A 14,892-nucleotide genomic window follows, 5' to 3' on the forward strand; every position below is an offset into this window, starting at 1 on the left:
CCATCCAACATTTAAAAAACAAATTTTGGCATATAAATTGAGCATCCTAATTAGGTTGTAAAAGATGCATATTAAAAGATTATCTATGGGGCTGGGGATGTGGCTCAAGCAGTAGCAAGCTCGCCTGGCATGCATGCGGCCCGGGGTTCGATCCTCAGCACCACATACAAACAAAGATGTTGTGTCCGCCGAGAACTAAAAAAAAAAATAAAAATATTAAAATTCAAAAAAAAAAAAAAATGATTATCTATGGACTGGAAGTATAGATAGTTAGTAGAATGCTTGCCTAGGATGCACAGGCAATGGGTTCCATCCCCAGCACTACAAAAAATTAACAAATAACAACCCCAAAAAAAAGACTAGAAGAGAACTCATACTGTATGATTAAAGATGATTCTCCAAACTTTCCCTATTATGTTTTCATCAAAGAGGAAAAGTACATGAGCATAAAAAGTAACTATACTATCATCGTTAAACACATTTTTCGATAAGTTGTTAATCCAAAAGTACTACATATTTACTAACTCATATTTTTGTTATAAAAATGAACCCACTTTAAATTGCACATGTTTACAATAAGCAATAACAGAAAAGATTACAAGCTTTCAAAATTCATGACTTTCAACAGGTTTTCATTTGACAGATTTCAGAATTGACATTATTAAGTGTTTCTGTAGACTACAAATCCATACAGAGAAAAACAAAAGCAATTAGGTACAAATAGTCACTCTGAATGAAAAAAGGGCACCAGTCTTTCAAAATACTGTGTTTCTGCATAATGATTCATGTCAGAGCCTAAAAATAAAAATCTGTATAATACTCTCCTTACTCTTTCTCTTAAATTTTTAAGGGTATTTTTGTTGCCAAAGCTAAGTAGGCCCTAGCAAGAAAAATGGATAATTGAAACACTATCAATACTTTTTTTCAATATTTATTTTTTTAAAGACATAGGTTTTGATGCTGTTGTTTTATTTCTGCTTTTAACCTGTCTTCAAGATTATACATACAAACAACATACAAATAAATCAGTTTTCTCTTCAATACCAGATGCATGTTTAGAAAGAGCTAAAACTGGTTTCTAATCTGTACAATGTTGATGGCAATTGTGTGAGAAAAAGTTCTGGCTAAACCTATACATCTTTTTCCTTCTGTCCTCCGAGGTCAGGTTAAGAAAGGGATTAAAAAAAGTGGCTGAGAAAGATCTTTCAAAATTTTACCTGAGCAAACTTTTTGGGAGTCAGTTTGGCAATATCTATCAAAAAATTTGACTGCATATACTCTAGCTCAGCAATTCCACATTAGGGATTTTTTTCTTTCAATATATTCACCTAACACATCTACTATACAAGGATATTCACTGCAATAAAAATGAAAACACAAATATTCATCACTGAAGGACTTTTACTTATGCATAAAATGACCATATATCTATTAAAATGAAATGTTATTTCAATGTTAGAAAGAATAGGGTAACTAGGGGCTGGGATTGTGGCTCAGTGGTAGAGTGCTTGCATAGCATGTGTGAGGCAGTGGGTTTGATCCTCAGCACCACATAAAAAAATAAAGTTTAAAAAAATTTAAAAAAAGAAAGAAAGAAAGAATAGGGTAGCTACTAGGCACAGTATGGCAACTCTGGAAGCAAAGGCAAGAGGATCAAAAGTGTGAGGTCGGCCAGCCTCTGCAAGTTAGCAAGACTATATAAAGAGCTGAGGATGTAGCTCAATAACAGGTATGGTACTAAATTCAATCCTCAGTATCATACCACCAAAAAAAGAAAAGAAACAAACCAAGAATAAGAGAAATTCATACAGACCAACCTCTAAGGTATCCTTATAAGTAAAAAAGAAAAAAAAAAGGCATCAGTAAGAATAGTGTGCACAGTATACTGAACACACATGCATGAGGCGTGAATGTGTGTGTGTGTGTGTGTGTGTGTGTATATATATATATATATATATATATATATATATATATATAAATAAAATGACTGAAGCAATATTTTTAAAATGATAAAATGAAGTTGTTTATGGAGAGAAAAAGAAGAATTCTGAGCAGGAGAATGTGTTTAACCTATACCTTCTGTGGTGTTTAAATTTTCTCAGCTGTGTGTTGTTTAAAAAAAAAAAAACAAAATAACCCCCAAAATATTTCTAATGGAAATGATATACATACATCTTTATTAGCCAAAACAATATCCAGTGTTGACTTCGCCACCATAGGAGAATGTTTGCCATTATGTGGATTGATGTAGTTATAGAGGTCCTCCATCACATCTAAATAAAAATAAAATTAAAAATATAAATGTCAAAACCACTTAATATCTAATTATCTAAAACAGTGATTCTCATTTTTTATCTTAATCCATTTCAGTGCCTAGCATAAAATGTGCTCAATAAACATATCCATGTTGAATAAATAATACTGATAATATCTCATTTAAGAAAACAATCTTCAAGAGTTATAGTGAATATTAGCTCTTGCAACTTAAAAAAGGTTCTCATATAATTCTGATACATATCCCAGTTGAGATTATTGGTTGAAAATAAGGAAATGCAGAAATCACAATCTCTTCCCAACATTTTTTAAATTCTAACAGAACAGAAACCCAATTTAAAACTCAGACTCTATCATCATCTTAAGCAGTTTAATTCTATGTACACATTTAGTAAAGTCTCTTACTCTGTTCTTTAAGATGTCACAGCAGTATTTGGCCTTTTGCTATTTATATATGAAATAAACATATGGGTATGGAATGTTGGTATTTTGATGGGTAATAAACTGAACCCACAGATGAATTTCAGGAGAATTGAAATCTTAATAAACCCACTCAAAAGGGATATAATGTTTGAGGCCCAACAGAACATATCTGGAATTAAAAGACAAAAGATTTCTTATCTTAGTCTACCAGCTTGTATTCTACATACTATTTAAATTCCTTTGCCCTCATTCCCTGAGCTGTGAAACAGGAATGATGAAAAGATGGCTGTGACACTTTATTTAACCCAGAATTTGTCAATATACATTACTCATTTTTCCAATCACATCACTGGATGGGCTTTATAAAAAGAGAACCAAAGTGTAAAGAACAGGATCCATTACCCCTTTCGTGTAGCAGGTCAGAGGCATGGAGAAAAAGAAAATTCTTTTCACTAATTTGTATGCTTTGCTTTATAAAATAAGATGCAATTTTTGAAATTCATGCAATTATTACCCTTATTAATTTTCTGGGAATATTAAATTCTTTCTTTTTCACCAGTACTCACCACTGAACACTTTCTTTGTTTCTTTGTGCAAGTTAGAGACAGCAATTCTTGCTGCCAAGATGGCATAGTCAGGGTGCTTAGTAGTCAAGGTTGCAGCTGTTTCAGCAGCCAGAGTATCTAGTTCCACTGTGGTAACTCCACTGTATAAGCCTTGGATTACTTTCATGGTAATCTGAGCCTACAAAACCAAAAGTTACTTGAGTTTTCCTCAGAAACAAGAGCTTTCTTAAAAGAGCAATTAAGAAAACAATCAAATATATATCATAATAATAATATAGACAACTTCCTTTTCTGAAAAGCTATCTTTCATAATATGGGAAGCTTAGTAATAAGAATTCATAAGCTAACAGGGCTGCCAGAAAACACATACTACAGTTACAAGAAAGAAGCCTGACTTGAAAAAAAAAAGAAATCTAGCCTGGGGCAATGGCACATGCCTATAATCCCAGTAACCCAAGAAGCTGAGGCAGGAGGATCCCAAATTCCAGGACAGCTTCAGTAATTTAACAAGACCCTCAGCAATTTAGTAAGACATTATCTCGAAATAAAAAATAGAAAGAGCTGGGGATATAGCTCAGAGATAAAACATCCCTGAACTAGTACCAAAAAAACAACAACAACAAAAAAAAAACACCAAACAAACAAAAAAAACCCCCACAAACAAACAAACAAACAAAACCTGTAGCCTTTAAAAAGATTAAGTTTCACAGGGAAATAGCTAAAACAGACCTATGGTTCTATAAGTATTTCCTCGTCCTTCATTCTAATTTTCCCTATGATTAGTACTTCAGCTCTTAATATTTAACCCAGTTTTCCCAATTCTGTCTAAGACCAAGTATGGGAAAGCAAATGAATCAAGCTATAATCATTCCAATTAAAGGAGATAAAGGTATGAATTAGGCTTGGAGCTAAGTCATCTAATAATAATAACTACTATTGGTCTGGGAGTGTACTTCAGGGGTAAAGCTGCCTAGCATGCCCAAGGCCCTGCATGTAATCCCCAGCACCACAGAAAAATAAAACACAATAAAATAAAATGACTACTCTTTCTTTAGCACTTCGCAAATTACAAAAACATTTCAACTTTAATCTCTGACAAAGTTTGTTCTCCTTAATTTAAATAGTGGCCATGAAGTCCTCCTTCCTTCCTCCTTTCTTCCTAGTACTGGGGATTGAACCACCAGTGCTTAACCATTGAACCACATTCCAGGCCTTTCTCATTTTTACTTTTTTATTTTGAGACAGGGCCTCACTAAGTTACTGAGGCTGGCAATCCTGATTTAGCCCTGCTGAGTTGCTAGAATTACAGGTATGCACCATCATTACCAGCTCCATAAGGATTTAAAAAAGAAATTTCAAACCAGTTTCTATCCAAATGACCACAATTTAAAAAAAACTTTTATGCCAGGTGCAGTGTTGCATGTCTGTAATCCTAGTGGCTCGGGAGATTTGTGGCAGGAGGACTGCAAGTTCAAAGCCAGCCTCAACACCTTAGCGAGGCCCAACAATTTATCAAGACTCTGAATCAAAGTAAATAAATGAATGAATAAATAAATAAATAAAAACAAGCTTTACCACAGATCTTGCCACTCTAAAAAAAAGTAATGTACTCAAGAAAATCCATGATCATAAATGTTAACATCATGTTTTCCCCTTTATTCATTCACACTCATAGTTCTCTGAAAACTTAAGAACTCACAGGACAGGACCAAAATTAAGGGGAAAAAAAAAGTTTTAAGCAATAAATTCACATTTTATATCCAAAGGAATAGCCAGAATAGCCAAAGTACATCAGGTAATTGAAGGGCCAGAGATAAAAGACAAGTAGAAAGAATTACATGAATCAAGGATCCCAAGATATAAACTTTATATACTTACAGGATCAACAAAGTCCATATTGAGTCCATAACAAAGCTTCTGGATTCGAGACGTAATTTTGTCGAACATGACTCGCTCTTGGCGGCCATCTGAAGAACCAAACCATAAGTCATGTTAGAACTTATTACAATGGCAATGTCAAAGAATCAAATGTAATTAATATGTGAACTTCAAAAATTAGCCAACATGAAATGCTATTTCACAAATGAAAGGATTCAAACCACTCAGACGTTCATTGAGATTGCCTTTGCTTTTTGGGGGATCATCTTCAAAATGCAAATATTCTATTCGGAAAGTCTTTCCTTTCCTTACATTATGCTGATGGATTCTTGCATTAACTTTCCAAATGACGTTCCCCTTTTATCCTATATAGTAGCCAGAATTATCTCCGCCCCCAACCCATACTGAGGATTGAACTCAGGGGTGTTTTACCACTGAGCCACATCCCCAGCTCTTTTTATTTTATTAGTTTATCAACTTGTTTCAGTTTTATATACATATAAAAACACTGTACATATTCATTTATGGGAAACGTATTTTTTATACTAGGGATTTATTTTACCACTGAGCCACATCCTCAGCCCTTTTTATTTTGAGACAGGGTCTCACTAAATTGCTTAGGTCCTCAATAAGTTGCTGAGGCTTGCTTTGAACTTGTGATCTTCCTGCCTCTGCCTCTTGAGTCACTGGGTTTAAAGGCATGTGCCAGCATGCCCAGCTGTAAAATGAGTTTTTTTTTTACTGTGGGTTACAATCCAAAGTTTTGAAAACACTACATTAAATTTCAAAGCACAGTTTATAACTCAATTGCTACTCTGTCATTTATTGCAATGGCTCTCAACTTTTATTTTTTAATCTTAATTTCTCATTAGGGAAAAAAAGCTCCAGATAACATATGAGAAAAACTCATCTAATATTCCTTCTGTTATCTAACAATTTTCCTATGGATTATTCCTAAATCTCTTACAACTTGAAGTTTTTTAAGATAGAGCTGCTTCTTCCCTTTATCATTTCCCTCATAGTGTTTGGGCAGACAACAACTGCTAGCTGTCCTCTGAATAATTACATTAAAATTAACAAAAACTGTAAGAGTTAGTCTGTGACTTCACTGGCATGCCAAAAATAAGAGAGGTGAAAAAACAAACTGACAAAACCTATGCACACTAAAAAATAGAAAATAGGGCTGGGGGTGTACCTCAGTAGCAGACCACTGGTCTCCTCTGCCCAAAGCCTTGAGTTCAATCCACAGGACCACAATAAATAAATAATAAAATAATAAAATCTCAGTACATTTCAAATATTAAAAACTTTTACTCAGTGGCAGACTGCCTGCCTAGCACAAGTGAGGCACCGCATAAAAATAAACAAATAAAGGAATTGTGTCCATCTACAGCTAAAAAAAAAATTTTTTTTTAAAAGGCTTACTGAATTTTAAAATGGCTGAGTCTAGATAGAGCATGGGTCATCCAGATTAAACTGTTCTCTAAGGGAATGAGAAACAAAATAAGTCCTGTCTTTTAAGGTGCTTACTGTAGAATCCCTTGTAAACTATAGTATTTTAAGGTAGAGTTAAAAGGTTAAAAATTCAGCCTTTATTAAAGATTTATTAAATCACAGTTATTACCTACTCTGGTCATCTAAGTCCTTAAATTCTCAATTTATCTTTGTTACTGACTTATCTTAAGACCAAACTCAAATATTTCTTTCTAAAGGTTTAAAAACTATGTTCATCTCTCAACCGCAGGCACAGACCAAAAACAGTGCACTAATGCTGGATGTAGTGGTATACACTGGATAATCCCAGTGACTCAGGAAGCTGAGAAAGAAAGATCACAAGTTTGAGGCCAGCAACTCAGTGATACCCTGTCTTAAAAATAAAAAAGGCCTGGGGTGTGTAGCTCAGAGGTACAGCATGCTTGGGTTAAATTCCCAGTACCACTAACAAATAAATAAATAAATAAATAAAATAATTACATTATTGTATTTTGGTGCCTGGTTTCATGAGCTAAAATGGGGGCCTGAAGAAGTTCAAAAACTGATGTATCAAGATACTAAACACAGGAAGATGGGCCACCATTGTCCACCTCTCCATCTCTCTGCTGTAGTTAAAGTAATCTGGACACAGGAAAATCAACTGCCTACCCACAGCAATCATTGCATCCTACATTTTTACATAATCATTCCCATTTATTCTGTGAGCACCTATTCATGGCAGGTCCCGTGTTAAATGTGAGCAGTCCCCATCTTTGAAATGCTCACAGTCTAGAAGACAAAACAGAAACACCCAATCAACTAGTATTTAATAAATTCCTACAATTTCTAAATAACTTTGATATTTTAAAAGGCAAGTAGACTGACCTCAAAAATCTGTTCCTACCTCTCATATGGCTCTCTGTTTTAAGTTATGTGTTGTTTTGTTTTTTCCAATCTTTCCTGAGGCAGAGATTACCTGCTTAGCAAACAGCTGGGCACAAAGAAGGAATACAGCAAATCTAACAGGAAATAACTGTTGGAAAAGAATGCAAATCCCTCCTGGGTTCTTTCATTATGTCAGAAGAAGCCTTGGCCCCCTTTCTTTGATCTGCTGTCTCTTCCCTTCATAGGGAAGACAGTCTCTGCCACAAACTCTCCTCTGGGACTGCTACTGGGACACAGGGCAACACTATGTCTCAAAGGACAAACTCTAGAGGGATGCCTATGTCTGGAGTCTGTTTTTTACCCCACACGTCCACCCTCTTACCACAAAAGTGACAAGGAAAATGACAGGTGCCCGTTTAGAGGTCAAAGTCCATTCTTTCCTCGTTTTCTCCTGTGCTTAGGGCAGGTCACCAACCTCATATTTTCATTTTCAAGTAAAACTGTGTTGTCAGGTATGGGTCCGAACCCTGACTTCGCCATGAACTAACTGGGGGACACTGGGTCGGTCACCAAACCTCTCTGAACTTGAGTTTCTTCATCTGTGTGGAGCCAATGATTGCTATCTCATACGCTATGGTAAGGAAGAACAAAATGCCTATAAAACGCTGGCGCGTTTTAACTTCTTTTGGAAGAAGTTAATGATGACAAAATTGAGGGAGTGCAGACCGAAGCCCAGAAGGAGGACGGAGGCCGGGAAACAGAGGCCGTGTTGGATGACAGGGCGGGAAGCCGCGGCGGGAAGGGCGGGAAGCGGCAGCCGCCGGCCGGGCGGCCCGCAGGCGGGAGGGGTAAGTGCTTGGGGAGCAGCAGCCCACGTCCCCAATCTTCCTCCTCACCCACCCGCGTCCTCCCCGGACCCCTCACTCACCTCGCTTGATCACATGCATTGCAGCTAGTGGCAGGAGTGGTGAGGGATCCGAGACGGGGCAGCAGCTCCAAGACGCCAGCAGGATCGAGACAGTGGCAGAGTGTGAAGGGTTGGCTCCAAGAAGCTGCTCAGGCACCGAGAGTAGAACTTGGGCGCAGACAGCACTTTCCCCACCAGTGCAGAGGCGCAAAAATCCGAACTCCTTCCCGCTCCCGCCACCAATGACGCGCAAAGCGGCGCGACGCAGCTTGTATGACGTCGTCGACACTGCCCAAGTCCAGAATCGAATTGGCAGAAATTGACTCCAGGAAGTCAGTTTCGCCCTGCAGCCGCCATGTTGATCATGGGCAACAGGAGACGTTTCCCCTCCCACGGCCACTTAGCGGAGGGAGGCCTGGCGGGAACGCAGTTCTCCCGCCGCCATGTTGAGTGTGGGCAAAGCGGAGTCCGAGGCCCTGGGGTCTGACGTAGAACGCAAAGCCCGCCAGACTTGGCCCCACTTCTCTTTCCCGCGAGCCCCGCCTAATCACGCAGTGTAAGTATTTTTGAAATCTCAACAAAACCCCAACCATCCAGAACACTTTTTCTTATTTCGACTGTTAGGATAGTCCCCCAAACCGCCGTGGGCTGAAGCTTAGCATCCGTGGCCAGACAGCCAGGAGCGTCAAGGGTCTCAGGTCGGCGAGAATTGGAGAATTGGAGGAAAGCCATGCTAGGAATTGGGATCCCTGTGAGATTTTTAAGCAAAGCCATGACCCATTTGCTTTTTGAGGTCTCAAGTGGACAGTGGCAAAGAGAGGGCGAGTAATAAAGCAGTTGTTGCCTTGTGAACATTGGATGGCGTTGGGCCTGAACATGGATGGTAAGAAGACCTGAAAGTCTTACTATACAAGGCTGATATAAAAGCTTCTGTTTTAGGCTACACAAACTCATCTTTATGAAATATGTCTGTGACATCCTTCCCCTTAAAGCTTTCACGACCTCTCATTCGTTCCTCACTGCTCTCCATAAAGTACTTCCAAATCATAGGTCGTCATTGGTGAAGCTATAGGATCATGACAGCCTAGAAATAGGATTGGCAAGGTTTAAGAAATAAAACTGTGCCCCAAATATTGCATAGGACATAATTGTTCCAAAAAGTTACTTTTTATCTGAAGTTAAAATTAACTATTTAGTACATAACTATGCAGATTGCTTTCAGGTATGTGTTTTTGCGTTTCATTTTCCCAGGGTAAAATAATCTCTTCATCTCTTGTCTGTTAAACCACAAAGACACAATGAGAGTCAAAACCAACAGAGGTTAAAATCTCCTACATGCTTTATTGGACTTCAAAGAGTCTTATGAAATAACACAGAAAAACCCATGTGAGGGTGTCCAGGGGATACAAGGCAGTCTGCAGCCTAGCACCCTCCTAAGACCAGCCCTAGGTGCACCCACCCCAGGCCCAAAATAGGATCCCAGGATAAAGGCATGGCAGAATGGGGCATAGGGGAAAAATACTTTTACAGCCATAGCAAAAACAGGTAAAAGAGAGAGTTGTCTAGAAGATGGAAAGGTTGGGGGGAAGTGGTCACACAACAGCCTTCACATATACCATCTCCCTTTGCCATCCCTTCCCCAAATTGGTTGTGTCCATTTTGGCCCAGGCTATGCAGTAATATGAAAATGGGGTCTAAGTGGGAGTATGCTGTGCAGGCACTTGGGAAATTCAGGAGATTTGTTTTAAACTGTTTTGTCTTTTTGGTTCAAATACAGCAACATCCTTGTCCAACAGCTCCAGGGCTCCACAAAAACCCTCTGTTACAACTGTGGTTCCCATAACCAGGGAAGCCAATTGTTTTAAGCCCAAGGAGTATACTTGGGGATGCTTTGAGGCAGCACCTCTTAGAGACGAACACTCCTACAGTATGGGGGAGCGGGATAAAGGGAGGCAGATGTGGATGCAACAAGAGAGAAAAGGTGACTGCCTTATAGCCCATGGCTCTGGCATTCACTCTTCCTCCAACTAAGAGAGGTCTCTCCCAGTCCATCCTTAGCCTGGCCTCTCTTCAAAACTCTGGTGACTTATTCTCTGGGAATTTGTTCACTCCCCTATGGATCCCTAGAGACCTGAGTGAACTCCAGCATGAGGTTCTCTTCAGCCCACCATACTCCCAAAGAACAAATGTCACATATTAGGCCCTTGGCCCCAGTCAGGGGCCAACAGAACCACTATACATGGGTAAAGAGATATGAGGCACGAGTGTCAGAAGTTATTCCTCCTGTTTTCCCCACAACTGCTAGGGGAAGTTGGGATATGGTGGGAGGGAGGAGCCTGAAAGCAGGAGACAGAGAAACAAAAAACCAAACCTCAAAAATGGGACAGCAGACAGAAGCTGGACCCCAGAGGAGATGGGAGCTGAAGGAACAGCAACTAAGACATGCACTGAAGTGGAGAGGGAGTGACAGCAGCAGCCCACGGTTGGGAGGGAAGCAGGGCAGGCAGGCTTCGGTGGTCAGTTAATAAATAATGATGAAGGACTGAGGATGGAGGCAGCAGGTATGTACAGTACCCAGGCCCCTGGGCCAGACCTTCAATGCCCCAATCTAGGGGCCAGATATTTCGAAGGAAGGGAAGGCAGAAGACCCAGGGAAGGACAAGCTGTCTCACAACTGCCACCCCCATCCTGCCTATTTCTTAAGAGGCTTCTTAAAAATTTTTAGGGGAAACTTCTTCCTGCCTGGACTGGAGTCTGTCTCCTCACCAATAGAACCATTATCCTCCTCAGCCACAGCCTTCTTGCCAGCCAAGTGGGGAATGCGTGTGTTTCGGCTGGCCTGCAGGGCTCGGCTGTCCCCAACTGGAGATGGTGTGTCTGGGTCTGGGGAACTCGGGCCATGAGAACTGGAAGAATCCAAAGGTGGGGAGCCACCAGATGGGGCTGAGGGGCTCAGCTCCATCAGGCTATGGGCCTTGTCCAGCCCATGGTTCAGCGCCAGTAATGCCTTCTTGGCCAGGGCAGGGCTGTCAGGCAGTTTCTCCACCAGGCATCCTGGGTGAACCCCCTCAATCAGCCGGTGGCTACCATTGGAAGTCATCACATTGACAGCCTCATCTGCAGCACGGCCCATTTGAAGAGGCTTGGGGGCCATACGCTGGCGGTCACTCGTGTGGAGGGAGGACTCCGAATCGGAATGGGTCAAATCCCTGCAAGAAATGGGACGAGAGGAAGAAAAGGACATATATAGGATAGGGAGATGGGAAAAAGTGAAGAAGAGAAAGGGACAACATGAGAAGACAAGAACAGGGTAGGAAAATGGAGGCAGGAGAGAGAATTAGGATGAATAGGCAGATGGAAGGAGAGAGGAATGAGTAATGGAAGTTGAATAAGCCATTAGTACAGGATTCAAAAGGAGGCAGAAATAGGGAATGGAGTAGATTGAAGAAGAGACAGGAAAAGATGAGAATTGTAAAGGAAGAAAAGCAAAAAGAGAAGCAGGTAGAAATAAGAACCACCAGGAGGAGAAAGAAAGGAAAAAGTGATGGGAAGAGGTGGACAAAACAAAAACAAATGTCATTATACCATCATCTGTCAAGCAAAGGGCTTTTAAATACCTGAGCCCCATCCCTGCTGAATTCAAAGGTCCAAACTATTGCACCCATAGGCTTAAAACCCACAGGTATCCTCCTCTGGATGCCATAGCTAGCTAATGTTCTTCCCTCTATCCCAAGTATTGGGGATTGAACCCAAGGGTGCTCTACCACTGAACTACATCCCCAGCTCTTTTTATTTCTTGAGATAGGGTCTCACTAAGTTACTGAAGCTGGCCTCCTGCCTCAGCCTCCTGAGTCATTGGGATTACAGGCATGTGCCACTTCACCCAGCCTTGGCTAGGTTTCTTAGGACTCAGTCCTCTACTAACATAGAACCTACATGTTGTTCTGAGTCACCACTTTTCATGCCTTCCTCCCCCACTTACTCCTGCCACGCCCTGGAAAACATCCAGTTTGGGCCAGGCCCCAAGGAACACAGCACATGCAGTCAATGGTCCTGACCCAGGCTGGGGAGGAGAAGTTAGAAAAGCCTTGCAAACAATCCTTCACCCACACCAAAAGGCCAAGTTGCTGTCTCTTCCTACCTTCTCACAGGATATAAAGGAGATCACAGAGAAGTGTTATAGAGTTCAACACCAAGTGCATGGTGGCAGCAGGAAGGGTGGGGTCTGTTTCAGAGCTCTGCTGACAGGGAGAATATAGAGAGGCATAGAAAAGACAGTATGTTGGCCTTTAAGGAGCAGGGGTTCAGAAGAGCTCTGGACTCCTCTGTGTGATCTTGGACAAGTCATCTAACCTTGCTGGTCCACACTTTTGGCCCAATGAAGAAAATACTAGTTTAATCATCTAAAAATATTGTTTGGAGGATGAAAAATACTGGCAAAACACTTGAAAATATATAAAGTACTGTGGGAATGAAGATGATGAGGCCAGTCAAGCTGGAAGGTCCATATGAGGGCCAGTCACAAGAGGCTTTCTTTGCAAGGCTGAGTTATGGGAACATGCCACTGCACAATGGACATGCACACACAGAGTCTAGTCTAGGAGCTTGAGACCCTTTAAGGGGCTGGCTGTTTCAAGGCAGAACATAAACCAATTCCAGATGCCACTGCTTCTGCCTCTATAGACAAAAGGGTAGATATGGGGATTCCCAACCAATTCTGAACCCAGTTTCTGCTTTCCCAGAGGCAAAGGAGAAGGAATCCATCTGAGTGGGAGAGGAGAGCATCATAGAACCCCAAAAGGAGAAGGCCAATAGTTACAAGTTAGGGAGGGTACCAGGTCCCTTTAGTAGATAAACAGGGGGTTAACTCATAGCTATCATAGGTTTAGTTATCAAGGAATCAAGCAGCAACCCCATGGACTAGTAGTATCTTCCAGACTCAAGGAACAGCAGAAAATTATTCCATTTCTAGCTTTCATGCTACAAATACTGTTTTAGCCACATAATCTAGTATTCACAAATATTTAGTCTCATTTGATTTTATATATCTGACACTGGTCTTTGCTTCTATCTAAATGTGTCCTTGTTTTGCTAAGCCCCCAAATGATCTTCTCCCTACCCTGCCTTCTCCATACATATATAATCCATTGGGAAAGTGCTAAAGAAATTCTAAGGAGCAACCACACTGAGTAGAGATCTTCTAAGCTGAGAAGGTAATGTCCTTAGAGCCTAGTTTTCTAACACCAAAGAAAAAAGGTCAAAAGGTTGGGGGTCTCCCAGTCTCACCACTTCTGGCTCATAGTCCCATTTTGTCTTGATTCCCACCCTTCTATGCTTCTAAAAGCTAAGACTGCCAAATAAATATAAAGCCCACTGAGGGAGGCTCACTTTCCCTTCCTCATTTTTGAAACCCTTCAGGCCAGGATGACCCTCCCCAAAGGCTAGACTGCCTTGGACTCCCATCCCATGTTACTAACCTTACTAGAGAGCCTGTTTGCCTTTAGAGATGATCCTCTGGTGCATGGTGCAAAAGAAAATTAAGTAGTGAACAGGCCAGGTGGATGCAGATAGCTCTCCCACCCCTTCATCCCCAATGCCCTCAGCTTAGGCCTTGGTGCATGAGATTCACAGCATCCCCTAGCTTCCCCAACCCAATTCAGTCCTCTCCGTCTGTATTAGAGTTGTTTCCCTTCCTAGGCTTCTGGATGAAAATGAGGATGAAAGTGAAGATGGGCAGCTCTTTGTGACAAAAAAAAAAAAAAAGGAAGATCCCTCATAGATAACTTTCCAGAGTCTTAAGGGTTAGAGCTAGAGAGATGAGTATCCAGAGTGAGGTAGGACCAAAAGAAAGCAACAAACATCCAGGACTAAGCCAAAATCACTTCAGGAATATGAGATATTTCCAAATAGCAAGACTTTCTGAGGGTCCCCTAAGCTTGTTCCAGGAAGTCAAGGTTATACTACCTCTGACCTTAGCCTGGTATTCTTGAGGTATTAGCAGGGAAAGTTCCTGCAGATGCCAAACCAGGCTGCAGGAGTAAGTTTTTCATCAATTCCTTTCCTGTTCATTATTGAGACCGAAGAGAAGATAAATGTGTCCAACAGAGTCTCCTGAAATGGAAAGCCAAGTTCTAGTCTATGCTCTGCTCCCAATTAGCTGTGGGACCTGGGGAACATTTTCAGAACCTTCACTTCCTACTCTGAAAAACGAGTATTTTAATACCTACCCAACTTTTGTCCAAAACCCCCAAACATATTCAAGACTCATTCAATCACTGAAGCTGAAACAAAGTGTCATGCTACATTCCTCTCTTTCCTTTACCTCTCTAGTCAGTTACCAAATTATTTGTTTCTTTTCATCCCAAGATCCTGATTACCTCCCCTAGTGGTCTACTACAATGACTTCTGAGTTCTTCCTTTTCTTCCTGCATACAAACCACTAAAAATGTTATTTCTAAAAGCAAATCTGATCCATTCTCTTTGTTT

General features: G+C 40.8%; 2 protein-coding genes across 6 annotated transcripts in view; both read right to left on the minus strand.

Moving 5' to 3' along the window:
- Rrm1 (ribonucleotide reductase catalytic subunit M1) overlaps nucleotides 1-8,749 on the minus strand; it is a 33,223-nt gene extending 24,474 nt beyond the window's left edge. Inside the window, exons 1-4 of the mRNA XM_026400956.2 lie at nucleotides 8,428-8,749; nucleotides 5,142-5,230; nucleotides 3,264-3,441; nucleotides 2,173-2,273 (exon numbers count right to left, since the gene is read on the minus strand). Of these exons, the coding sequence (XP_026256741.1) occupies nucleotides 2,173-2,273; nucleotides 3,264-3,441; nucleotides 5,142-5,230; nucleotides 8,428-8,446 (387 nt within the window). The 5' untranslated portion in view covers nucleotides 8,447-8,749. The remainder of the gene's footprint in view (nucleotides 1-2,172; nucleotides 2,274-3,263; nucleotides 3,442-5,141; nucleotides 5,231-8,427) is intronic.
- A 984-nt stretch (nucleotides 8,750-9,733) lies between these two features.
- Nucleotides 9,734-14,892, minus strand: part of Stim1 (stromal interaction molecule 1) — a 215,609-nt gene continuing 210,450 nt past the window's right edge. For all 5 annotated transcript variants that reach the window (XM_026401086.2, XM_026401087.2, XM_026401090.2 and 2 more), the window contains one exon: nucleotides 9,734-11,615. In XM_026401086.2, coding sequence (XP_026256871.1) covers nucleotides 11,099-11,615 — 517 coding nt within the window. In that variant the 3' untranslated portion in view covers nucleotides 9,734-11,098. The remainder of the gene's footprint in view (nucleotides 11,616-14,892) is intronic.

Source organism: Urocitellus parryii, chromosome 4 (genome assembly GCF_045843805.1).
Source record: "Urocitellus parryii isolate mUroPar1 chromosome 4, mUroPar1.hap1, whole genome shotgun sequence".
Classification (NCBI taxonomy): domain Eukaryota; kingdom Metazoa; phylum Chordata; class Mammalia; order Rodentia; family Sciuridae; genus Urocitellus; species Urocitellus parryii.